This window comes from Lonchura striata, chromosome 3 (genome assembly GCF_046129695.1).
Source record: "Lonchura striata isolate bLonStr1 chromosome 3, bLonStr1.mat, whole genome shotgun sequence".
Lineage (NCBI taxonomy): Eukaryota > Metazoa > Chordata > Aves > Passeriformes > Estrildidae > Lonchura > Lonchura striata.
In genome coordinates this window covers 78122649-78137497 of record NC_134605.1, presented here as the reverse complement: position 1 = coordinate 78137497, position 14849 = coordinate 78122649, and the positions used below count along the sequence as shown (strand labels likewise).

The 14849-nt window shown below is 41.8% G+C and overlaps 1 protein-coding gene across 1 annotated transcript in view; it reads right to left on the bottom strand.

The window, feature by feature from the left end:
* GABRR2 (gamma-aminobutyric acid type A receptor subunit rho2) overlaps positions 1-13203 on the bottom strand; it is a 30691-nt gene extending 17488 nt beyond the window's left edge. Inside the window, exons 1-2 of the mRNA XM_021546248.3 lie at positions 12892-13203; positions 4645-4751 (exon numbers count right to left, since the gene is read on the bottom strand). Of these exons, the coding sequence (XP_021401923.1) occupies positions 4645-4751; positions 12892-13079 (295 nt within the window). The 5' untranslated portion in view covers positions 13080-13203. The remainder of the gene's footprint in view (positions 1-4644; positions 4752-12891) is intronic.
* Positions 13204-14849: the final 1646 nt, after the last annotated feature.

Below are 14849 nucleotides of genomic sequence, written 5' to 3'. Positions count from 1 at the left end.
TGGCAACTGAACAGCTGAACCACAGAGGCTCATGGTGTTTTGCCAAATTCCTCATCAAATGCCACTAGGGACAAGCAAAAAGAAAAATACTCTCTGTATTGAGAGGGAGCAGAGTATGATGAGGGTGTAAATGTGAAGAAACAAGAACAGCTCAAATGGTATATGACAAACTGAACTGGTAGACAGAACAATTAACTTTGATTACAGCATTAGATGCAAAATAGCCCTCATCAACCATTGTTTATTGTTATAAACATTATTTTATCAATATTCACATCTTCTTCAGAAGAAGGAAATATAGAAGGATCATCCTAGAGAATTATAAGCCACAAAAACTTGAACACATTAACACTGGAGAGATCTCAAAGCTCAGGCTCCTCTCTAGGAGGTTCACTGCTGGACAGGAAGCAAAATGAAAGCTGGGGATATGGTTGATAAAATGAAGCAGTGCTGCTTTGCTCAAAGCCTGTAATCCAGCAGATTTTCAGATCACACTTTAGAGTCTCTGAAAAGAATCAGCCAAATTAATTTTGGGCTGGTTCTGACACAAAGAACCAGCTTGTTTCATTTTGCAAAAACTCCAGTTTGAGTATCAAACCATGCCCCAGATTGAATGGGATGTCTGGCCTTGGACTGACCTCTCCAGGGAACCCAGGAGGTTTCCACAAGTCCCGTGCAGGAAGGACTTCAGAAGGAGCCCAGTATTAAAGCCTGTTGCATCCCAGTGTGTCTCCAAACCTAAAAACACCAACCAGTGAGCAGCATGAAAGCTTCCAAGTGTGAGTCAGTTCCCAGTCAGAACTGGGTGCAAGCATGGTTTTTATTTCTGACACTGGAGCGGACTTTGGAAGAGAGGGAAGAGTGCACTACCATGAAGATGCCTGGAGTCAGCTTTCCACTCCACCTCTGAGACTAAAGCTTTGTGACATCTCTAATTTTTCTCTTTGGCAGTGCTTTCAAAGGCTCATTGTTTCTCTCTGAGACAGTGTCCACTCATCTATCTTTGGAGGAGGGAGGCAGATGAAGGCCCTGAGATAAAAACATGTACATGAGAAACGAGTGGGTTTGAGATCTCTTTACTGACAGGTATCTCATGCACACCCAGCGAGACCACAAACCACCGTGGGACCTCTTAGGTGTGGGCAGCTCGCAGGCAGCCAGCACCAGCTCATCACCTCCCCATGACTGCAGGGCTTCGTCCCTCTGCCTCTCATGGACGGCTGCTCATCAGCAGAGAGGCAAGTTCTATTCCAGCCCTTTTCACTAGCACTCAGTGATCTACTCGTGCTTTATTCATCCCACTGTTCATCCATCCTGGAAAAAGCACTGCCCAGAAAGGGCAGCAAGGACCTGCTGATGTTAGGCTACTCGGCTATGAGCAAATATAATAAAAGTAAAACACTAGGCTGGTCCTCAATAAAGGAGATACAGCTATTTTAAGTATCAACTAAAGCTGCTTATTCACAGGCTCCCTGTAAAATATGAGATGTCATAAATGAAACGCTTAAAATGGGTGTTTAAGGAAGGCAGCAAAACAAACATTTACATAATCTTTAAATATTAATAATAGAATATAATACCTGAACATCTGCTACTAACTAGAATAAGGTCACTGACATAGAGATAACTCCCTAAGGGTCAAAAACTCTGCAGTCTCTTTTAGCTTTTGGAGGCTCTTTGACCATCATCAAAGCAAAGAACTTTGTCATTGCCTCTGTACCCAGCTGTCTGTCTCTAATGGGCTGAGGGGAGGCAAGATAGCCATGCTTATTGGGCTGTTAATAACAACTTACACAACATTTGTTTGCTCACTTGCTCTTTACAAAGATACTTTTTCTTTAAAAACCCTTCACCTTTCTCTAATACTGTTTTTTTCATTTCACCTTGCATAACCCCAGACTGCTCTGCCCAGTGGTCACATCTGTGTTGGGCTGGCAGCTTTCTGACTGTCCTCTGCAGACCAGCAAGTGTCACCATGGCCACCATAAAAGAGCTCGAATCCCATCCCCTTTTTAGCACAGGGTGGAATTGCAGGCTGGCCTACCAAACTTGAGAACCATCAACAGTACTGGATTTCTTTTAGTCTTAGTGCCACTCACCATTTACTTATGGTATTATTTTACTTTTCCAGAATGGAGGTGCCTTTCCCACCCACAAGGTAACACCACAGGCCCGATGCAATGCCATAGAGCTGGAATCTCAGACCAGAGGGGCCTTAGGGCAGTGACCAGTTACAGTCACGTGTATCCCACAGGCTCCTCTTCTCCACTTTGGCAGTACGAAAGCTTTTCTATCCTCTGCAGGTCAGACCACATCAGTTTGACTGACACTGCCACAGCGAGAAGCTGGAAGGACTCATGGTGCCTAGCAAATCTCTGTGACTGCTTGATGAATAACATCACAGACAAAACTAGGAGGATCACCTCTTGCCAGACTTTTGTTCCCTTTCCTCTATGTTTTTTTCCCACTAGGCTTATCATCTGTCACTAAAAACACACTGTGCAATTCTGCAGCTGAGCACGAACCTGCAGCACCTGCTGTCTCTGTGTTTTTGAGTCAGGCTTTCCAAGGCTGGAGCCTCAACAAAGCTTTTTCCATGCTTTGCTCCTCATCATGTGAATTTCAGTGCATACCTTTGTCCCAAGAATCTCTGCGAGTTAAGGAGGTTTTAAGCAAAAATTTAAAAAACCCATCATGTTTTTCCTTTATAAAAAAGGAACCTTCTCAGCAAAGGCTCTTAGGATATTTCTCAGTTTTATAAATGTTATTCCAAATGTTGGCTCTAGAAGAATCTTGATGCCGTGATGGTAAAACAGGGCAAAAGAGAGATTAAAATGCTTTTACTAGAAGAGTGCCTGTGTAATTACATGTGTCTGTTTAGTGTGACCTGTGCTCAAATGCATTCTGAATTCAAGGACCCTGTGGCCCTGATGATAATAGTTAAATTCAGATCTGTTTCCAGAAATACAGCGCAGTGGTGCCACTGGGTGCTAAACCATCTGCACAACAGAACAAAACCCTGCAGCTTCCCCCAGAACAGGCATGATGCCCTGACATACATCCAGTAAAGGGGAAAAAAGTTTAAAAAATCACCATGGTTCCTCAGATGTCTCCAACTGAGGCAAGGTAGGGAGTCTAAATATGCTCCCAGAGAAGCCCTATCATCCCACCCATCAGACCAGCAGGTTGTTTGTCCAGAGGACAGACCAGCTGCAGAGAGGATAGCTCAGCACCTTCAGTTTGTCCATATCAGGCACTCAGAAGTCAACAGCCAAGCTGCAAAAAATGAAATTGGTTAAAAAAATTTTTAAAATAATCAGAAAATCTAAGACAGCATCCTCTGACCTCATAGTACAGGAGGGCATACCTGGGATTTAGGGAGGCATGTGCACTTTGGTGAATTCACGCTTTTACAGCCAATTCATAAAGAAGCCCAGTGCCTCCAGGCCAGCTCCCAGACCTCATCCTTGAACCTCAGCTGCCCCAGGGGCTCACTGTGTTCCCACCAGCCCCAGAAAGATCTGCCTGTGCTCCACCCAGAGGGCAATTCAAGGCAAATTCTTCAACCCTAGAAGTAGCAGACCAAGGTAACGCTGATTAGAAAAAAGTTACCTCCAATGTTTAGGCTGGACTACAACTTGCTGGTAAATAACATTGCAGGGGCAGGGAGCACTGTCATAACACAGGTTATGACAGGTTTTGAACTCTGGAGTTTGAAAATATATATATAAATCATGAACAGGGTTCAGCACCATGTTCTCAGAATGGCACATCTGCACTGAGGGGCAAGAAGCATCTTTTGAGCCACACCAGGAATGGGCAGGCCTGAGAATATGTTCCATGGACCAAGTATAAAGGGCACAACACTCATGTGTCCCACTGGGCAGGGAGAGGTAGCACTTCACCCTAGATGGTCAATTGACAAAGGATGCAGCATTAGTCATTCAGTGAAAACTACAGAAAACTCTGTCTTTAGCTCTGGAAGGATTTGGTTATTTATGTAATCAGAAGTGGGATTGCCATACTGGTCTTCCAGCAGTTTTTGTTCAGGTACCCTCTTATCTCTGCAGCAGTGAGTCTAGAAAGGTCAGGCAAGCACATTCCTGTAACTGAGTGTGGCTGAAGGCAGAAGTGAAGTTGGCAGAGGTCTCCCCTCCCATGCTTTTATTTGCTTATGAGAATTTGAGATAAGATTTTTTTTTTTTTTTGACGAAAGTATTCAGTTTTCTCTTAGTAATGGCAGGCTGTGATCCACCCAATGAGTTCTTTACTTTGCAATTTAATCACATCAGCTGAAAAGCTCAGTGCAACTTCACAGCCATAAGTGAATATTAAAACCTGCAGCTTGTTCCTGTTCTCAACAGAGTGAAACACTTACTGGGATGGTTCATCCTGAACTCTGGGGAATGCCAGTCAAAAACAGAGCCAACTGCAGCAACAGGGAGGAATGTTGGAAATGTACAGAGCACAGAGGGCAAGGAGGATGAGCATGTGGCCTCTGAACTGGCACCAAGACTTTTCCCTTCACACTGATGCATCTGAGCAGAGGCTTGTTTGCTTGGTTTTTAATAAGGTTATTAATTGGATAAATAGATTATTCTTAATTAGATTAGCACAGAATTAAGAAAACCATTTTATCCTCACCTCCAAAGGCCGGCCGCATGGTGAAGTCGTGTTCGTCGACTCTGAGAAGCTGCTCCGTCTTTCCTTTCCAGGCTTTGGTCAGGTCGCGATTCTTCTTAAAGATGTGGCTGCAAAAGACAGCAGTGGCATTGCTCCATGTCTCTGTGCCCGAGTGCCACAGCTGCCAGCCCAGCTGCGGAGCCACAGGAGCAGGGGCTTTGCAGGCACAATCCCAGGGACTGTGGGGAGACTGCCAGCACCAAAACATTGACCCAGAGCTGCCTTTCCACAGCATCAGTCAGACCTTTGTGCCCCGCAGGCAGCCCTGCTCCCTCTGCCCCTCTCCAAGGACGTGGTGCTCCCTCTGCCCCAGCCACGCCGGCTCCAGGGGGGCACAAGGCAGAGAGCATCTCACAGGGGAGCTGCGTGCACTGAATGCTGCAGCTGAGAGCAAGCACCAGTGGAAGCAGCTGGGGGCCCCACGTTACCTGGCCAGGATTTGGCTAGGTACCAAGGCAACACTGTCATGAAAAATCTCTTTTCAGTGCTGGTCACGCAATGTCATGCACTACTTGGAAACTGCCCTATTAACTTCACCAATTTAGTGCCAGCAGTCTGTGTGGACAGCGGGTCTTCTGGCTTTCAGCAACAACAAAACCTCCCCAAAACAGCAGGAAGAGAGGAGTTTTATCTAACGAAGCCTTCAGTCCCTCACCTCACTTTTCTGAACATTAAGGTAGGAAAAATTCTTACTTTTTATTTGAAATATTGTATAATAACAGTGGAACAAGGATGACAACAAGCCCCTAAGTAAAGTGCAAGATAGTAACTAAAATCACATAAGGGGATAACTAACCAGCAGACAAACAAACTGCATGCACTGCTGGAAGAAAATCCAGATCAGCATCCCTGACTGTCCTCCAGTGGTGTGAGTAGAAGACTTGGACCATTAAAATCCCTCAATCCCTTGACTCTGGACATAAGAGCTGGCAACGTTCTAAGTACTGCTGCAATAGCTGGTTTCCAGTAACTTACTAAAAATAATTATGATAAACAGAAATAACTTTTTACAAAAAGTTCAGGTTCCTTTTCCTGTATGGAAGAAATATGACTGAAAATATAGAACAAAAAATTTTGGAGGAAAAATAAAGAGACTACTTAGCCTTAAAGTCTTGGTCAAGAATTCAGAACCTACAAAATAATCGCCCCACTCATAAGTGTGGGTACGGAAAGGGATGTTCTTAGCTTCATTAAAATATAAAGCACAATAAGTATGAGTCAAAGGGAGCATAAATCACAAATCAGAAGAAAAGTTTCCCATCAGAGCACTCAGTTCAAGAAAGAAATGATGAAACCTAAAGGGTGCTGACATCAATAACCCACTTCCTTACCATAAGTAGGTGAAAAGGAAGTAACAGAATTTAAAATTAATTGTATCAAATAGATGTTTTGAAGGAATATAGGCAGTTGTACCCCAGGGCACATACTACATAGGAAGAGCTGGATCTCCCTCAGGTTGTTTTGGGCTCCTGTTTCACTTGGGATGTCAGAGCTTCTCTCCCTGCTGGCTGTGAGAAGGAGCCAGCTGGAACAAGCACCCTCTCGACAAGGCTTTTATGGTTACCTAAAAGCAGGGGTGTAAAACCAAGCACAACCATTAACGGGAATGGTTGGAGGCAAAAGCTTGGCTTTTAGCTGCTTGCTGCAGGGGGGAAGCTTTGTTTTGCTGTGAAGTTAGGGCTGCTGCTCCACTCCTCCATCCGCTGCACGGCCTCTGTGCCCGACAAGCCCAGAGCCCAGAAAAGGGATCTCCCTGTGTCTGGTTGACTTTAATTATCAGGGAAAGCCAAAGTACGAGGGAATGTTCAATCAAGTCTCTCTCCTCAAAGAAGGGAGTAAAAAAAGCCCAATTAAAAATCCAATAAAACATTGGATTGCACATTGTACAAGGAATTAGTATGAAACACCCTGGCAGTATTATCTTGCAAATCAATGGCTCAGACTCACTGAAATGCTACATTTTGATCAATTATTTAAAAATCATCAAACAGCAAAGAGCACACAGGAGAGCTGCTGAAAACAGTCTGTGGCTGCAGAGGTTTAGAGGGCTGGCTGCGGACACGGATACTGTCTTAGGAAGAAAAGAGGTTTTCAGGCACATCCTGAGCCAGGGGTTGCATTTAATAACCATCATTTAATCATCAGTTCATGCCCAATCCTTCAGGTATTATAACGGCCAATTCAGATTTCACCAAAAGAGCTCTGACAGTCCCTTTTTAACCAATTTAATCCATCTACAGTAGTTTTGTATTGAAATATTTTTAATGACAGGAAGTCTACACAGCCTTTAAAATTTATTTAAATAGACTACTTTTGTCTATTTAATCTAATTCAAGACCAAGTTTGTTTGAAAAAAAAAAATTCTTTATAACAGTCTTTGACATCAGCCGTGCTGTATCTTCTGCCCCACTCTGGCAGTAGCCCATGCCAGCCCCACTGCTGTTTGGCATAGGCACCATCTCATTACCTGCAGCAAAGCTGCCAGTGCTCTTGTGGAGCTGAAGGGTGCTCTGGATACTGCTGCCCACAGGGTGCCTTTACTGAGAATCTGATCACCAATATCTCATAAATCCTCCCTGATGTACTTATGGTCTTTAGCATTTCTGATTATAGATTTGTTAGGGTTTCTTTCAGCTTTATGCATTCTCTGCAATTCACCGTTATTCATTTAAATCCACCCATCTCCCTTTGTCTTTTTCTGCCACATTTTTCATATATAATTTTATTGCTGTTTATATTTCATTCAAGGGGCATGAATTTGATAAATCTGACTTCTGTGAAGAATTGTTCCTGTTTAAAGAGAAGGCAACAGATAGCTCATTGAGCTTCTGTAAAAGCCTCTGCATTATTGCCCTAATTTTTTAAAATATATTTTCCTCTCCAGTGACTTTTACTCAGAATTGCCTCAATTGCATAAAATAGATGCTTTTTCTATTGCTAAATATATCAAAGAGAATTCATTCTTGGTGGCATGAGAAATTACAGATAACAACTCAGCAGGATTCAAAAAAGAGCAGATGTCTATGCAGACATTCAGACCTTTCCAGAGCAAGATGAAGAACTTTCAGATTGGAAACAGTCCTCATGCTGTAGGGCAGGAGGCCATGGCTAAGTGGAGAGCCTGAAAGGAAATACGGTCTCCATCCTGAGCATGGCACAGCTGTTGGCAGCCAGGGTCTGGCAGGTTTCTGCACCTTCCCCTGGAGAATTCAGAATGGATTTTGGTCACAAGATGGTACCATGTTCATGGGACCTTGGTTCCAATGACATATTGGGGTGCAGAGAAGTATTTCTACAGTTTCAGTGAAAATCTTGTCACTCTTCAGTATATTCTCTGTGGGGGGTGGAAATAACCCCAAAATTAGGTGAAGGCATGATTCACTTTGTGTGGCAGCCGCAGCAAGCTGGGGGAGATGCACACTAAGGAAGGTACAAGGCCTCCTGTTTTCCTTACCACCAAAGCATATGACTGCTGCAACACAAAGGCTTAGAAGCTAACTTAAAAAGAGAGGGTACAAGAACAATTGTTATGACTGTCATAACAATTAGCTCACTCCTAGATGAGAATTCCAAATTGATTATCACCACTGTGTTATGAGTGTATCTTTAGTCTTAATATGCATGGATCATATGGGATCAGGTATGGTTGAGAAATTTCTGACAAACTGGGAACATCAAGATCCTTGATTTTGGTGAAGTCTCTTTACAATGCCTGTCAGGGCCACAAATTCAAGTGCTTTAGGAGCCCCAGATGCCCAGGAAGGCCTGGCATCTCCACAAGATAGGTCTGTCTTGAGCTGGGTGGCCACACCAGTCTCTATTGCTTCCAGAGTCCCAGGGAAGAGGGACTCTGCTGCCCTACCTCTGGATGTAACATGCTTCACACTTACTCATCTGTGGGTTTATGTTGGGAGCAGGAAGGAAAGGAATGTGACTTTCCTTGCCATATTTCTAGAAAAACTAAATCTGACTCTGGAAAAGGATGGACACAAACTCAAAGTGTGTGTACAATCATTGCTGTCATACACATTCTCTCCCTGTTTTTATTTCACATTGCTCTTTGGCCCTGGCTGATGCTGCAGTGCTGGGAAAAAAGCTTCAGTAGGCATCAAACCCTGCACCAGAGGTTCAGCAGTGCCCTGGACTTGAGCCCTGGGCTAGACATACACCTGTAAAAAATGACTATCACATTTCAATCACTGAAGCACTAACAAATTCCACATTTTTTGAGAAACCACCAATAGAGTAAAGAGGATCTGTGAGGGTTGGGAGGTATCACAGCCTAGAGGATGTGTCTGCAGTATCCAGTTGGAACACGGGGAAATTGCAGCTCCACAGGACAAGGGAGGGAAGTTGCTGGCAGCAGCAGCAGTTTCAGCAGGGATCACCAGGCTGCTTGCTCCAGTGGAATGCTGTTTGGAAAAACAGTTTGTGTGCTGAGCCTTGTGCTGCTGTGTCCTGGTGATTGCCTTCTGCTTCTGGGTCCCAACCTAAGGCTGGCATGTAGCATGCCCTGGAAATGGCATCGCTAATGAGGTTCTCCAAAGGACTGACCACTTCCAAAAACCATGGCAGGAAGTCTTTAGCTAAGAAGAGGCCAAAGCCATTCTATATCAAAGGCAGTTTTTCTGCTGCTGAAGCATGAGGCTTCACATGGCTGGTAGGAGAGAGGAACAGGCAGACTCAGAGTAGGGTGGGCACAGATTACTGGAAACATGGTATTCATTGGCACAACAGAGATGGTAAATGTCTCCCGAGTTCTCAATTTATGCAGAGCAATAAACATTACCAGAAGCATTATCAGCAATTTTATAGAGCAGTAAATATTAGCAAAACCACTAATTTTTAGAGTTTATTTTTGTCTTTTGGAGATTCTGTCCAGCTGGATAATCTATCAGGATTGCCAACATTTGTTTACTATTTCTGAGAGGCAGCCACTGCTGAGTTACTGAAGAGTACTCAAAACTGTTTCAAAAACTCAGTGCTGAACATTCCAGCAGTGCTTGCTTGGCACTTGGTAAGGCTCTGAGGAAGATGCAAGCACAGCTACATACACTGTTCAGCCAGTACAACCCTCAGCAACTCTGGCAGCATGAGCCCAAACTGTGTACACAGCTCTCTGGAAAATCCCAGCTATCTACATAGCAACATTGACCATCTGACACATACCTGCACCTTTCCACATTTACACTGATTCCTTCAGCACCAGGCTGTTCTTTCTCTGTGTCAATTTATTCTCTGGTGCACAGGTAAGACTGGGGCAAACATGCCCTGCCCAGCAGTCACCCAGGTGACTCCAACAACAGGTTCTAATTCATGATTCATTAATCCAAACAAAATTAAATGCAAAATTTTTTAACCAACAATGCTGTTACAGTTCTAGAGCCCTGAGTTTCATGTACCATTTGTACATCTTGCACATCAGCAAGAATACCTTCAGCTTCATAGAAACAAGTATCACCAATATCCTTTATTTTCTCAATGTGAGTGGCAGGGACTGTACACCATGGAAAATGTGAAAAACTACTGTTAAAGTCTAAAGCCAGGAGCTGCTACTGGATGAGCACACACCAATTTGCTACGCAAAGCCTGGGCTCTCCAGATCATAACATGAGGCCATCTTGGACAGTCAGGGCAGCGATGCACACGGGCAGTTGTTTCTTTATGTTATACCTCAATCTGTAGGAGCAGAGATATGTTATCAGTGAGGGGGGATGCAGGAGTAAGAGAAAATTAAATGCAAGGCAGTTTCTAATCAAGCAAGGATTATCCATTTGACATGCTGAGCAAGGCACCGCTCATGGAAAAAAGGAATGTGTTACAATGTATTAACACAAACAACCAGGAGTAACTAAGGATGCACAGGCAACTTAACCTGGCAATTCTTAATTTGGCTTCCTAACCTGTCTTTCCCCTTGTTCCTTTCCCACTTAGTCACAGGCTGAAGAGCTTCCCCACAGCATGGTAGCAGAGAGCTCTCCCAGAACTCGCAGGACCGGCCGCACCAGAGCTCTGCAGGGAAGGACCTCTGCACCCCGGGAAGCTCTGGGCAATGTCCAAGGAAGAAACTGCAGCACTGAAGGAGTTCTGCACCTGCAAACCCAAGCAGTAGTCTTGAAGTCTATATAAAGACTGATTTATCACCTCAGTGGACACAAAATATCAAACTTACCAACTGTAGACTCCCCAATATAGGAATTAATTTTCTTTAATAAGAAATGTGTACTGTAGAATTTACTTTGTTTCTTACAGTAAGTCAGGAAGAGAAATACTAAGCAGAAAATGTGATGAAATAATTTAAAAGAGCATTATTTTAATTTCTCTTACATGATTAGGAAACCAGCCTAGGAACTAGTTTTAGTTTCAGTTTACTAGAATTAATTATTTTAGTAATTTAGTAATTGGTAATTTACTATTCATTGTTGGTTTAGGGACTATTTTTTTTTCTATGTAATTGATAATGAATATTAAATTTAAAATATGAGTAATTGAATATTGAAATATTGAAATATAATCGAATATTGAAATATACTGAAATAGAATAGGAAAATTAAAATATTAACAACACTGCTCCATACACATCTTTTTGTTGCAACATTGCATAATACTCTGTATTTAAAATGTCATTCTCATTCGACAATCCCTCAAATCTGATTTTATAAAATTTTAAATAACTACATTGCATAGCAATTGTATATGTGTGTGTATATATATATATGGCATATAGTTCCTAAATCCTACTTAGATGGAAAATTGTTCATTTCATTCATCACACCACAGAATACTAAATAGGATTGCTATTCTTTGTAGTGTATTTATAAAAATAATTTTAGAAGTGCTTTGACTTCCACTCTGTTACAACTCATGAAAATATCAGCACTGTAGAACTTTTCTCCAAGTTCAAATAAAGTACAAAACTTTTAAAGCAGGGAAATTTTTACTTCAGGGCAAATTGATATTTAAAGAAGGATTTACACTATTTTATTACTTCAAAGTATGCAATCTTTACTACACAGAAAGGTTTGCAAGGAAGTGCTACTGTTCAATCCCCCACATTCCTCAGAATATAGACTTTGGAATATTTTCAGAGTTCAATGAAATATCTCATTCAATAATTGAGTTTCTGTGAACATCAGTGGTAAAATTTCAGTTGTCTATAGGATTTCACCATGAGGCCCTGGCTGTTTCAGCTTTTTAACATTTACATCACTAAAAGCATATGCCACTGTATTTTTTTAATAAGTAGTGTAAATCTGATAGCATATCTTTGTTTCCAATTTATCACGTTTCTTTTCAAAACATTCAAGTAACAACACTCCCTATAAAAGTGTTGAATGATAAACCAAAAAGTCTGCAAAAATAAATGAAAATTTGAAGTTTACAGCCACAATGAAAACATTTACTAAAATGGATTAACCCAATTTAATTTTGAGCCCTTCAAACAACGAATAGTCTTGTAAGATATAACTGCCACTGGATGACATAACCACAAAAAAGGATAACATACTTTGGACTGTCTGGCAGGTTTGGAAGATTATCTTTTCTAAGGTAAACCTCTAGACAAATCTCAGCAGCGGTAAATCTAATAAACTTTACTAAGACCTTTAACTCATTCTTGTGCTTTCACTTAACTTTAAAATATGGTTTTTTAAGCTTCCATGTATTTCTTCAAGAAATATTTTTAATTTTACAATCCCTGGCTAACTTTTAGGATTTATTTTGTTATCAATTACCACAATATGTGCTAACCAACATCCCCATCTATAATTGTCAGAGCATAATGACCAATTCCAAGTGAACATAAGTAACACAGACACTGCAGCAAGCAGGTGAATAATCTGCCCCGAAACAGTGCTAAAACATTAAACAGTAAGAACATTTGACCATCTCTGTTAACTGCAACTCCTCTGAATTCCCTCAGAAATTTGCATGTATGGCTAAGAATAATTTTCCCACAATCCATGCTGGAGCAGTGAACTTCTCAGCAAAACCTGCCTCACTCACAGTTTATCAAGGTTAGCCATAGCATTGTCCACTTACCCATAAAACTGATTATAATACCAGAGACTGTTATAAAAACATTATTTGTAAAGCTGTTTGCACACACAATACACATGAAGACATTGACAGAGTAGGTTTTTATATCCCTGTAGTAATGTATTTGTAACACTGCAGGAAAAGATACAGACACGGCTTAGTAACCCTTACCTTGCCCTCTGCACGTCCAGATGGGTCGTCCACCTCCTCCTCCTGTGCTTTCTGCTTTCCACAAGAAGAACTAAGCAGAAGATTAATAAAAGGAGTTTTGTGAAATAAGGCATCTTGCTGGAAATGGGAGCCGGGCACTCTGCACTCCAGTGACCTCCTGTAGTACAAGTCCCCCCGGGCTTGAACATTGAATCGCCTCTAATTCTGGCGTGTCGCCTCGCTGGGCGAGCAGCGGCAGAAACGCCGCGTCCCCGGCGCGATGCATCCGACAGGCTCCCGGCGGCTTCGCACCCAGCGCTTTTCCCTCATCACCGCCTAATGATTGGCCATTACTCACCAAGTTTGCCTCACTGAACATCGCTGCTGGGTCCTAAAGGATACTGACTAAAGCCATTATATAAAAACCCGCAATTCTGCACGCCGGCTTTTTGCTCAATCCCCTAATCTCAGTGCTATCCCCCTGCCAGACTGTAAAACCGGGCTGTCCCTTTTCATTAGGCTTTCTACATGTTTTGACCCGCTGTGCGGCATCTTTTTCAACTGGTAACTGTCTGTGCCACGTTTCAGACATGTATCTCATTGTAAAATGCACCTATTTTAATGGATTTAGGGCAGTTGAGGCTTTATTTTCTGACTCTTCATGTTGTTGACAACAGAATATGAGCTACTTCCTTTGACTTTATTTACTGTTAACTTAAAAGGCAAATAAAAACAGTAACTCCCAACTAATGCATGTAATTGCCTTTACATAAACCAAGTCACAATTAATTTTTTTTTTCCAAAAGGCATTTGCATAATCAGGCGCTTTAACTTTTATCAAAGGAGATCAAAACTAAAATTAAAAGCAGCTATTTCTTTAATCACGAGGAGGCTGTTTCCAAAATCCATTCAAGGCTTATTTCCTCACAGCCCAGTCACAGGGCAATGCTGATTTGGCCTCTGTGCAGCACTGGGCTGTGCTAGCAGCAGCAGTGCATGGTACAGGGGCAGAAGTCTGCTGGGCACAGGAGAAGAAAAGCACATTGAGAGCAGAGACTGCAGAGGAGCGAGCGACCCAAACCCAGGACGGTCCTGGAGGGTCTGACCTCTTCCAGAACTCTCCTCTGTCAGCCCACGTTTGCAGATTTGAATGGGGATACAAGCACCACACCAAGGAAACACAGGACTTCTATTTTAGAGGCTACAGGATCTGGACAGGTTTTTTAGAGTTTTGGTGTGGCATTTTTGTGTATTGGTTTTTGCTTGTTTTTATTTACTTTCTAATGAAATAAGACAAATTAGGTAAAAATATGTTGATTAATATATTGACATCAAATTGGTCTGCAGCAGAAAGTCTAACTGCTGAACAAATACATACTTCTGTCTGAATTTCTTATAAAATTATTTTTTCACTTTTTTTCCATTCTACCTGCAAACAAGATTATCAACAATACAGAGAAATGCTAAAAGACTCATATTTTGGGAGTTTTCTAAATTTACACATCTCCCTTAGACACAAAATTGGTTTTCCTTATTTTAGAAGTTGTTACAGCTACTTTAATGTTGCAATACAGTAATATACACTATAGTTGATAAAACTTAAGAAAGCTCTAGCTAGCTTGATAAATAGTTGCTGAAAAACAGGATGAGAATCTCAATTCAGTGCTACTATGTTTGACAGCAACAAAATGAAAGCTAGCTAAACTTCCTTGTTGTTGAAATAAATATGCTGAACAGTAATTTGAACAATAATACAACAGGAAAATTATCCCACTTCCTTCTACTTCAGTATTTAAATAGTCAAAGACAAAACTTCTCAAAACCCTAACAACTGTAGGTTTACTGTTTGTATATGCCTTTTCACATGTTCATGAATATTACCAGGGACTTAGAATAAGTAGATCTCTGGGCCCAAAATATTGATTTTAGGTTTAAAAAAAATTAAAAAAACAAACACTTTGAAAAAAACCCTGAAAAAA